This window comes from Meriones unguiculatus, chromosome 7, assembly GCF_030254825.1.
Source record: "Meriones unguiculatus strain TT.TT164.6M chromosome 7, Bangor_MerUng_6.1, whole genome shotgun sequence".
In the NCBI taxonomy this organism is placed as follows: domain Eukaryota; kingdom Metazoa; phylum Chordata; class Mammalia; order Rodentia; family Muridae; genus Meriones; species Meriones unguiculatus.
Genome location: NC_083355.1, coordinates 53,716,864 through 53,729,415, shown reverse-complemented (window position 1 = coordinate 53,729,415; position 12,552 = coordinate 53,716,864). Strand labels below are relative to the sequence as shown.

The following is a 12,552-nucleotide window of genomic DNA, read 5'->3' as shown; positions in this document are numbered from 1 at the left end:
AGAGAAATCCTGTCTCAATGAAACAAACAAAACCTTTACACAGGCACACCGATTATTATGGACAACATCTCCAGGGACTAAGCTTTTATAAAAAATTGGGTTGAGTATGTTAGAAATTGGTTTTAATATGAAAATGCTGATAAGATGTAGTTGACCTATATAAAAAAGAATTTTAATTGTCTTCTAATGTTTAGAGCCTGTAAAGGTAATAAAACTTGTGTATGTTTTTACTGCATGAATTCCATTCACTCATTTATCAAGGGTTAATTTTCATTTTCCCTACTAGAGATACACATCATTATTGCTCCAAATCAAATTTTCTATCAACAGTAGAGTTTGGCAAAATATTCTTAATGACTTAAGGCACCCCACTGATTTTCTCCAGTGACATAGCTTTTTCCTATGTAGAATATATCCTTTCATTTTTAATATTGATATACACCCCAATAATTCCTTATCTGTTGCAAATTTTATTTACAGCCATGATACTAATTTTAAGCATTCATTTTTTTCAATTTTACTAATTTAATTGGTCCTGACATGTCTATAAAATACCTATTTTCTGTATTCAAGGTGTTGGAAACATTTTTGTAATAGAGCTGAGCAGATGTTTAAGGTTGACATAGTGATTGCCAAGTACCTGGAACCTTGATAATGTCTGATCTGATTCTCCATGTATAAAATAGTTGGTTGGCACGTAAGATACCAGATTATTAGAAGGAAATCCATGTAACACCACTGATAAATCAAGTTTCCCCCCTCCCAGTCATAATTGAAGTATTATATGTAGTCAGCAGAATAAGACACAATATTGTTAGGTTATGTTATTATGCTTTGCATTGATGAGACAAAAGCCTGAGATAAATCACTTTAAAGGGAGGAAAGATTTTGTCCTATGTGAAGTAAAACATCCAGGCAAGGAACACTTGATAGAACAAATGTGATCACCTAGTGGTGACAAGAAAGCTTAAAGAGAGACACAGAGAGCAGAATCCCAACATCCCCTTCAAGAACACAACCTGATAAGCCACTTTCTTCTACTGGGTACCACCTGCTGAAGGTATCAATGTCTTTCAAAAGTACCACTCTCTGGTAATCATGCCTTGAGCTTTTGGCCATTGGGAGACACTAAAGACCCAACATAATATCTGTACACCAGAATAGATTTAGAAAGAAACTAAAAATATTACTTTGGTTCTGATGTCTATCCCATTTGCCCTTCTGACTGAGGATTGAGAATCTTCCCTAGAGTCCTCCTTGTTGTTTATTTTCTTTAGGAATATAGATTTTAGTATATTTATTCTATATTATATATCTAATAACCACTTATGAGTGAGTATATACCATGTGTGTCTTTATGTTTCTGGGTTACCTCACTCAGGATGATCTATTCTAGTTCCATCCATTTGCCTGCAGATTTCATGATTTTCTTGTTTTTTAATAGCTGTACCACAATTTCTGTATCCATTCCTCTGTTGAGGGACATCTGGGTTGTTTCCAGATTCTGGCTGTTATAAATAAAGCTGCTATGAACATGGTTGAGCAAATGTCTTTGTTGTATAGTTGAGCATCTTTCAGATATATGCCTAGAACTAGTATCGCTGAATCTTGAGGTAACCACCATAACTAATTTTCTGAGAAAAAGCCAGGTTGATGAAGACAGGGAACAGGACAGGAGCCTACAACAAAGGGCCTCTGAAAGACTCTATTGATCGAGATATCAAAGCAGAAGCTAAAACTCATAGCCAAACTTTGGGCAGAGTACAAGGAATTTTATGAAAGAGGGAAGAGATGGAAAGACCTAGAGAGGACAGGAGTTCCACATGGAGAACAGAGCCAAAAATCCTGGGCCTAAGGTCCTTGCAGAGACTGATATCCCAACCAAGGACCATGCATGGCGAGGACCCTGCTCAGATAGAGCCCATAGACTCAGTCTCTGAGTGGGTTCCCTAGTAAGGGGAGCAGGGGCTGTATCTGACATGAACTCAGTGGCAGGCTGTCTGATTAACTCCCCCTGAGGGGGTGTAGCCTTACCAGGCCACAGAGGAAGATAATGCAGTCAGTCCTGATGAGACCTGATAAGCTAGGGTCAGATAGGAGGGGAAGAGGACCTCCCTTAACAGTGGATTGGGGAGGGGCATAGGAGGAGAAGAGACAGGCAGGGTGGGATTGGGAGGGGGGAGCACAGCAGAGATTCAAAGTGAATAAATTGTAATGAAAGAAGGAAAGGAAGGAAGGAAGGAAGGAAGGAAGGAAGAAGGGAGGGAGGGAAGAAAGAAAGAAAGAAAGAAAGAAAGATGAAAAAAGAAAGAAAGAACGTTTAAAAAGTTGCGTTGGTCATTAAAATATATTTCTATATAGCAAGAAAACCCAATAATTCACAAAGGAGTATTATTAATATGTATATAATTAAAATTATTCAAACTACTTCCCAGAACAGACACTTGTAGAAAAAGTTGTTTATTAATTTGCATTGAAATTACTTATACTTTCATTTTAAAAGAATTATCTCCATCAAAGCAAATGCTGAGACTCAGCCAAGCTTTGGGCAGAGTGCAGGGAATCTTATGAAAGAAGGGGGAGATAGGAAGACCTGGAGAAGACAGATGCTCCACAAGGAGAAAAACAGATCCAAAAAATCTGGGCACAGGGTCTTTTCTGAGACTGATACTCCAACTAATGATCATGCATGGAGATAACCTAGAACTCCTGCACAAATGTAGCACATGGCAGCTCAGTACCCAAGTGAGTTCTCTAGTAAGGGGAACACAGACTGTCTCTGACATGAAGTCAGTGGCCGGCTCTTTGAGCAAAGCCCCCTGATGTGGGAGCAACCTTACCAGGCCACAGAGAAAGACAATGTGGCCAGTCTGATGAGACCTGATAGGCTAGGGTCAGACGGAATGGGAAGAAGACCTCCCCTATCAGTGGACTTGGGGAGGGGCATGGGAGGAGATGAAGGAGAGAGGGTGGGGTTGGGAGGGGAGGAGGGAAGAAGCTACAGGGGGATACAAAGTGAATAAACTGTAATTAATAAAAATAATTAATAAAAAGAATAATGCTAAAAAACTAATCAATTAAAAAAAGAGAGAGAATTCTCTCCAAATCAAGGCCAACTGCTTGTGTTTGTTATGTTTATTGTTACCATTCTCATTTGTGACATGGTCACTTCTTGCTTGAAGTGAATGACCTCCCAGCATTTATTACACATCAGAATTGACTTTTTCTCAACTCATTCAGAAACCACTTAACTAGTGTATCTGTGGGCTCTCAGTCTCCCCCTTGACCTCCATCAACAGCCCTATCCTCTCATCCTCTCCTCCTTTTTCTTCTCCTTCTCTCTCTTGTTCCTATCCCTTTCCCTCTCTTTTTCCTCTTTCCTCCCCGATAAATTTTTTGGTTGGCTCCCCTTTTCTCTGTATAAAGAGCATCAAGACTAAGACTGTTTCCAAAGCATTGTCTATAACAATATTTTCTCATGTGAAATGCCATGCATGTAGAAGACACTCAATGAATATATGTCAGATGAATGAACAATATCTGAATGGACACAAACATACAGGTCGGTGGATGATAACATTTAGCAGATAACATTCAGAAGATAACATTCAACTGAAATGACCTCAATGACGTTACAATTCAATTGAGACAGCCAACTGCTATCTGTAAGATAGCTAGGGAACATGAATCCTCTCCAAACATCAAGATTTTTAAAGTTTTATTGCATTTGTTTATTTACTTATGCATTACATGACGTGTGTAAAGGTAAGAGGACAATTTGGTTCTCTCCTTCTGCCATGTAGGTCCCAGGGTCAGACCCAGTCACCAGGCTTGACATTAAACACCTTTACCCGGTGAACTTTCTAACTGTCACCTCTAAAGAATTCTAAATGCTACAAATTTCAGTGCATGAAAGTACCTAACGAAACACACTTACATAATCCTGAGGTGAGAAAGGACTAAATATTAGAAGAACAAAGACAAATGCTCTTTAAAAGGAGCTTTAACTATAATATTTAAAATTCTTTCATATTAAAAAAAACACTTTGACATAAATGAACATTTTGTGAAAATGGAAATAAGAGAAAACATTTGCAACATATATTTCAAAACATCCCTCTGAGCATAAAGAGATCGTAAAACCTGACTAAGGAAAGATGAGTATGGAAAGTAATCTGTCGAAGAAGAATCATTAGTCACAAAAATGTGGGGAGAAATCGTTACAAGAAATAATTGAAACAAATAGAACTGTGGTTCTCGACCTTCCTAATGCTGCAACCCTTTAATATAATTTCTCAGGTTGTGGTGATGCCAACCATAAAATTATTTTCATTACTACTTCATAACTGTAATTTTGCTACTGTTATGAATTGCAGAGTAAATACCTGATATGCAGGACGTGTGATATGTGCTCCCTGTGAAGTCACTTAAGGAGTCATGACCCACAGGTTGAGAACCACTGAAATAGAAGAATTTTTTTTTCCCATCAAATTGGGTACTTTAAAAATGAAAAATGACTGGCATCTAAAAATCGTATTTATCTTTTTGGACTTTCATTGGCCAATAAGAACAGAATTAGCAAGTATTTGGAGGGCAATTAAACAGCTGTGTCAAAAAGTTTAAATATGAGTTAAATAGGTTGGAACAATTGTAGAGTTTCTCTGAGCTTTTATGCTCAAGATATTTATGTTAGTATTTTCTTTACAATTATGCGCATGGTGAAACTACTTATATATTCAGTGATTTTTAAAATTACTAGCATATTGATATAGATGCTACAATGTAGTTCTTCAATTTTAGCTGTTTATAGATAATAATGAAAATGGGAAATGTTTAGAATATTGTGTTGGGATACAGTGTTCATGCAGACTAATGACCATGGCCATACCAATAAGGAAAGAGAATTGTGTTAACTTGGAACACAGAATTTCCTTAAGCATCATATGTGGCTCTTGAAAGTGAAAAAATAGGTCAAGACAGAGTTCAGTGATCTTGGTCACAAACCAAAACTCATTGTCAAAGTCTTAAGAGTATGATCAAAATGTTGGAAAATTTTTTAGATGGAGTAACTGATTTGAAGATGTAGCCTCTCTTCATGCTAAAGGCTAAAAATGCCTATTGTAGGTGAGGCGACGGCTCAGTGGTAGAGCCCTGACTCAGTATACACAAAGCCCTGGGCTCAGCCCTCTGCACAAAAAGATGCTTTTTATTTTAAAAAATTTAATTTTCCTAACTGAGTTACAGCATCATTAACTGTGAATTCCTATCTATCTGGATATCATTAAATATAACAAAATTTAGCACTTAGAATATGAAACAAAAAGAAAGCTTAATAAGTACAGGAAAAAAAAAGAAGTACAGAAAAGTCAAGTCCCTGCTGTCACACACACATCTCGAAATATCATTCAATTGGCTTGTTTGAGGACACCTCTAAGCCCTAGGTAGCTTTCTAATTCATTTTTACATTCTAGAAATAAGCACATAATGGTTATATTAAAATTATACCAAAAATATCCATTGGACTTTTAAAATATTTAGCCTAACTTGGTGAACTTAGTGTCAACAGCATCTGTTCACTGTCAGGTGTTTCCTTCTCCACACTGTTGTTGTGTGGTAGCAGACGGCACCTACAGTTTGGCCGGTGAAGGCGAGAAGAACCGAGGGGCGGGGAGACGAGTGCTGAACGGCAGCTTCTTTGGATGCTCTGAAATGTCACATATTTATGTAACGTCAGGTGCTGCAGCTGAATTTAGACATTTCTGTTTTCTGAAACCAGAATCATTTTCCCTGTCTTCTAACAATAATTTCTTGGTTTTACAGCTGCCTCTTTGCTTTGCATTCAAGCGGATGAGCTACAGGAAGCTCTTACTTCACACTGTGTGGTCACTAGAGGAGAAACAATTATACGACCCAACACAGTAGAGAAAGCTAGTGATGTCCGAGATGCCATGGCTAAAACTTTATATGGACGTCTCTTCAGCTGGATAGTCAAGTGTGTTAACAGTTTGCTGAAGCGCGACACACCAGCAAGGTGAATGTCCTATACAACTGTTTTTTGCAAATGTTACACACTGTGTCTGTTTTGGATTTATATGAGTCCCTTTGAATATGTTTCTGATTTGGTTTAATTTAATTATCAAAGTTGCAATCCTATAGATATGCTTCATCTCCTAGCAGCACATCACATTATCATTCCATGTAACTGAATTATCTTGATTGCTATAATGAAAACTGTAGCAATTCTAGTAATCACGGTAGAAAGTGATTTTAAGTGTGGCATCATAGTATCAGTTCAAATGTTCTTTTAATTAGACTATGTACTGTGAAGTTTGTACCATTTTACACTTGTATAAAATGTCAGTCCAGCAGTTCTTTGGTTTTGTTTCATGGCCTTAAATTAAACCATGACTACAACCCGAAACTGTCTTTTTATCTTTAACTCTCACTGCATGCTACAGGAATAGGTACTGTGACTTCTAATGAAATTTGATTCTAAAGTAGACAAGAGCATGGTAAGTTCTAGTCTTCATACCCTGCGTATGAGCACTGGCACCTTGCATCTGTGGTCCTCCTGGACCATTATTTTAGAAAGAAAGGGATCATAGCCACCATTGATTGGAAAGTCTTCACATTCTATCTGTAGTTTTTCTGCCATAGGTCATAGGACTTTTAGAAATGTTACATGTGGAAAAGCAAAATGGATGCCTACATTAAGATGACCTTGTCTTTATTTGCACCTGCTTACTAAGTACAAAAAAAAAATCATCTTACACGCACTTCACGTATGCAATTCTTCATTTATTTCTACTGAAGTGCATCCTATATTATATTACAGAGCTAAGCTATCTAGATTCTCCATTGTTGCCCTGTGGTCCTAACTTCCTGGATGTCACAATATCCCTGAACTTCCCCAGATCCCTACTAAGCTGAGTCTCAGATCATAACGCCGTTTGCCCAGAATGACTTAATAGCAAAATGACGTTTGTTCACTCGTGGCCATGTCTATGACATTAAGAATCTTGTAAACATGGAGACATCCAGAAATGTTTTGACATTTGTATATTTCACATAATGAAAACAAGATGTTTAGAACTGTTTGCCTACTTTTTTAGCTCTTTTCTGCAGGTTCAGCACTAGATGATACCCAGAAAGGGCAATGCTAAAAATCTCATTGCTGCATGTCTGCTGAATAAGAATTGCCCTTAGGTTAACCAGAACTAGCCAAGACTTCTTTTAATTGCAGTTAGAAAAAAAAAAAAACAAAACCTGAACTGAGCCCTGCTGTGATAGTTCTGTCAGGTTAAACACTGAGATTTCTTGTTGTTGATGGTGTTATTGCTGTTAGAGGTGGTCTGTTTGTGCATCCCGGCTGACCTAGAACTCTCTCAGCCCCCTTGTTTGGGGATTATAGATGTGTGACATCACACTCAGTGAGACTAAAGTTTTGGAAATCTAATTTTTACTCTGAGCTCAGACTCAGTCACTTTCCCCAAACATGGGAGCAGCTGAGGATTTCAGCCAGTCCCACATCTTCAGCACGTAATGGCCTACACTACTTAAAAGGTGGACACAAAGGGAAGCTTTTGTAGTTTTTTTAAGTACTTATGAAAATTACTTCATTCTATCATTTATTGAGAGAATCAAAAATTTTAATCAGTTACCTAATTTTCAGTGAACAGCACTAACAATATGGGAAAGCAGAAAGAATTGTGCATTTGAGATAAAACAATATTTAATTGTTTTAAAGTTTGTCTGTTTGATTGATTCACACCTCCCACGCCCCCCCCCCGTGTTAGTTTTACTTGTTTGGTTTGAAGCAGGATCTCACTATGCAGCCAGATCTGAACTGTCTCCTGCCTCTGTCTCCTAAGTGCCGAGAATACAGGCGAGTACCACCAGAGCCGTCTTAAAGTGTTTAACTATCAGATGAATCCCTACATATTTACATCTGTCTCTATTTCATCATTTGACCTGTATTTAAATATGAATTAGCAACTAAATAAAAAACAAATAATAGTCCTTTGAGAATGATTAGGATACTTGTAGAAGGACCTGTTAAAGTTTAAGAGGATGTTTGCCTCTTTGGTACAGTTTTGATTGTCTGTATGTTTGCACTGCTCTGAGTGTTGGCCAGGTTATGATTGTTGGCTCAAATAGGCCTGTGACTTTCTGCTTCCAGCCCATTGAACGAAGTTCCTTACTTCGGTTTAGATGTGTAAGAAGATGGGAGTGGGTTCTACAGTAAGAACACTGTTCTATGTGTATATTAAAACAAAGATAACAGAGGTAAAACTATTTTTAATATACACATAGAACAGTATTCTCCTTACTCTAGAACCCACTCCTATCCTCTTACACATCTAAAGAGAAGTAAGGAACCTGGCCAGTACTCAGAGAGACTTGTTTAATTAACCCAGCCATCAGTGGGAATTCCAGGACATTGTGCTATGCATTGCCTCCTAAGGAAATGAGCAATAACTCAAGGAACACTTCTTTAAATCTTCCAGTGGGAATGAGGAGCTAAGCATCGGCATTCTTGATATATTCGGCTTTGAAAATTTCAAGAAAAATTCCTTTGAACAGCTGTGCATTAACATCGCAAATGAACAGATCCAATATTATTTTAATCAGCACGTGTTTGCATGGGAACAGGTATGTTGAAGTAAGGACTAAAGATGCATGTGTGTGTTAGTGCATAATTACATAAAATAGATGATATGTAGCTACACCTTTCATGCCTTAACATTCAAAGACAAAGAAAACATTTACTTTTCTCTGTGTCAGCAGGAAAAAGACAAACAGAAAATACAGTGTGAACTTAGTGTGACTAGACCAGATGTCTAGACTAGACTAGATGTTCTGAATCCTTCACTCCAGATGAGCACACTTCTCTTTAAAACGTAACGACTTTGAGCCTCTACAAACAAAGGCATTTTCTTTGTATTTACCAGTATCTATTTTTTAAAGAATGCATTGCTGAAATTCTGTTTGAAATTTCAATATTCATCTACAGTGCATTAAAATTTCTCAAATCCTAGTATCTAAGCAACAGAATGCATGATAATGGGCTAGATGCAAATGCCATGAAGCAGTAATTCTGTCAGGTACAATGTGTAATTTATGGCTCAGCTCAGTAATATTTCTCTTTAGAGAAATCAGAGACTTGAATTGCATTTGGCACACTGTCATATTAAGACTATTTAAATTGTTTTATTAAATCTAAAAGAGCTATATTTAATATCAGTCCACATGCCATTTATCACCTTCAAATTATGTTACTTTGTTTGGTGTTTACAGAATTAGAACTGATGTTTTAATTTAAATTATGTAAATTAGAGGTGCTTGAATTTTTTCACTTAGAAGGTTCAGACTTCATTTCAAAACTGCAGTTTGAAAACACTGGCCACAAAACCTATCAGTCTTGGCACTCCTTAGTCCAAGGAAAGGATACAAACTTATGGACTATCTTAATTTGCTTAGTTCTCTCCCCTGCCCCATGCCAGGTTCTAGGAGATATTCACTGTTTTGCTCTTCCTAACCCTCTTATGGTCCTCTTTCCCCCTCTCTCGAATGGTATCCTCCCAATGCCCAGTTGTGTCATTAAATCACCTTAAAAAAAAGAGCAAGTAGAAGCCCTAAAGCCCTTCTTTACTCTGCTTGTCCAAAACAGCATGGTTAATATGCCTTTCACCACACTGGCTTCTTCCCTCACCTCAAGAAACTTAAAACAGCATCTGTTTCAGCCTCCCCTGCTACAGTGAAATGGCTCCAGCCTTACTATTGATATGGCCTTTTGCACCAGCCCATAAACTCCTCTGTCCAAGATCAAGATCATCTCATAATTATTTTAGTGCTCTCAGAGGCTGACATATCACAAGTTTTTAATACATATTAATTAAATTAGTGTAATTTTGCTCTAATACCTCAATATAGAACCCATTCAAATCAGAGACTGAAATAAGTAAACTTGTTTGCTATAGATTTTACTGTAAAGCAGCAGTGCCTCCTCATCACCCATCTGATAAGTTCATGGCTTCGTGCTGTCAAACCACGGTCAATGTTTTCTTAAAGAGTTAGAACCTGCTTTCACTGTAACTAGCCTTAGACCCAGGTGCAGATGTATCAAGAAGTTATTGATATTTACATCATATAGAATGTTGATGTTCATAGAGCACTTGATTAGTAAACTTTCATTTCACCCATGATCCTAATGCCTTCCTTTTGTCTTTTTAATAAAAAAAAACACAACTATGTTATAGCAACTTTTAAATATCTTTGAGAAATCTAAAAGAAATACCTCCAAATAACCAACTCCCGCCCCCCACAAATGCCTTAGACAGTAACTTCATAAGTAAAGCACTTGTCTTACTTAAACAACAACAAAAAAATGGATTATTCTATGACTGAATTCTAAACAATGATTTACTATGAAATTATTTTTCAGTTAATGCAATTTCAATTTTAATTTTGTTGCAGTGTTTCAGTGGATACTGTAGGAAAGTTGGTTACAAATATATTTTGAGTATCATCCCCTGGTTTTACTCCCACTATTTTGTTTTAGGAGTAAAACATCTTTTTGTTATAAACCAGAATAGACTACACTGTATTTGTTACATTTTCACTACTGTCACCAAAATATCTAAGAAAGCAACTTAAAAGAAAAAATTACTTTGTTTAAGAAATCTGAAGAGATAGTAAGACCTGGAAGGGACAGGAGTTCCACAAGGAGAGCAACAGAACCAAAAAATCTGGGCACAAGGGTCTTTTCTGAGACTGATATTCCAACAAGGACTGTTCATGTATATAACCTAGAACTCCTGCTCAGATGTAGCCCATGGTAGCTCAGTGTCTAAGTGGATACCCTAGTAAGGGGAACAGGGACTGTTTCTAACATGAACTCAGTGGCTGGCTCTTTGATCACCTCTCCCTGAGTGGGGAGCAGTCTTGCCAGGCCACAGAGGAAGACAATGCAGCCAGTCCTGATGAGACCTGATAGACTAGGGTCAGATGGAAGGGAAGGAGGGCCTCTCCTATCAGTAAACTTGGAGAGGGGCATGGGAGGAGATGAGGAAGGGAGGGTAGGATTGGGAGAGAATGAGGGAGGGGCTATAGCTAGGATACAAAGTGAATAAACTGTAATTAATATAAAAAAATAAAAATTAAAAAATCTTAAAATTAAAAAAAGAAAAGAAATCTGAAGGTTCTATCTGCAGCTGCTTCCCTGCGTGTGTGGGCAGGGCTTTGGGACAACTGACACAGTATCTTACCTTGTGGCTGACAGAAAGCAGGAAAGAACTAGAGGCTTGCTATATAACCTTCAAAGAAATGCCCACTATCTTCAGACAGGGCCAACCTCCTGAAGTTCCCATCACCTTCCAAAACAGCACTTCCAATTGGAGGTCAAACTTCAACATGTGAGCTTTTAGAGATATCACAAAGCACAGAATGTAATAAAACATGCTTAATGACCATTTTACAATGGTATCCACATTAATAGCTTGTCAGATAGACGGCGTTACATTTCTTGGAAAGTTGATGTCCCAGTAATGACCATTTGTCTTACTTATAAAACATATACCCAGTCTCTGGCAGCTGTGCCTCTTTTCTCTTTGTAACCTGCCTTCTATGGACATTGATTAAATAATCTCAGAATCTCTTTTTTTATTATTATTTTTTTTTATCAGTTACATTTTATTAACTCTGTATCCCAGCCGTGTCCCAATCCCTCATTCCCTTCCAGTCCCTCCCTCCCTCCCTCATCTCCACCGTGCCCCTTTCCAAGTCCACTGATTGGGGGGGACCTCCTCCCCATTCATCTGATCCTGTTTTATCAGGTATCTTCAGGACTGGCTGCAAAGCCCTCCTCTGTGGCATAACAGGACTGCTCCTCCCTTCGGGGATGGGGAGACCAAAGAGCCAGTCATTGAGTTCCTATTAGAAATAGTCCTTGTTCCCCTCACTTTGGGAAACCAATTGGCTACTGAGCTACCACAGGCTACATCTGAGTGGAGGTTCTAGGTTATATCCATACATGGTCCTTGGTTAAATCTCAGTCTCAGAAAAGACCCTGTGCCCAGATATATTTGGTCCTTGTGGAGCTCCTATCCTTTCCCCATCAGACTAACTCCCCTTCTTTCTTATGATTCCCTGTACTCTGCCAAAGGTTTGGTCATGAGTCTTTGCTTTGAAAACACTGCTGGTTAGAGTCTTTCAGATGCACTCAGTAGACTTCTGTCATACGTTCAATGCACATCCCATCTGTCTTTCTAAACGAGGATTGATCATCTTACCCCATGTCCGCTCAATTGATTATCTTTTTTAGGTGTATAGATTTCATTATGTTTATCATATCTTATAGGTCTATATAAGTGAGTATATCCCATGTTTGTCTTTCTCCTTCTGGGATATTTCACTCAGAATGATCTCAGAATCTCTTAACAATCTAAAGAATCCATAGCTCATACCCCTTTCTTTTCTTATCATCTAGATATTCTATGGTAACACTGCTTTTCTAGTTTGTCCTGGACAATTATTAGTATATGATATTTCATA

The 12,552-nt window shown here is 37.9% G+C and overlaps 1 protein-coding gene across 1 annotated transcript in view; it reads left to right on the top strand.

The window, feature by feature from the left end:
* Positions 1-12,552, top strand: part of Myo3a (myosin IIIA) — a 227,060-nt gene that overhangs the window by 132,107 nt on the left and 82,401 nt on the right. The window contains exons 18-19 of the mRNA XM_060387450.1: positions 5,821-6,031; positions 8,508-8,652. Of these exons, the coding sequence (XP_060243433.1) occupies positions 5,821-6,031; positions 8,508-8,652 (356 nt within the window). The remainder of the gene's footprint in view (positions 1-5,820; positions 6,032-8,507; positions 8,653-12,552) is intronic.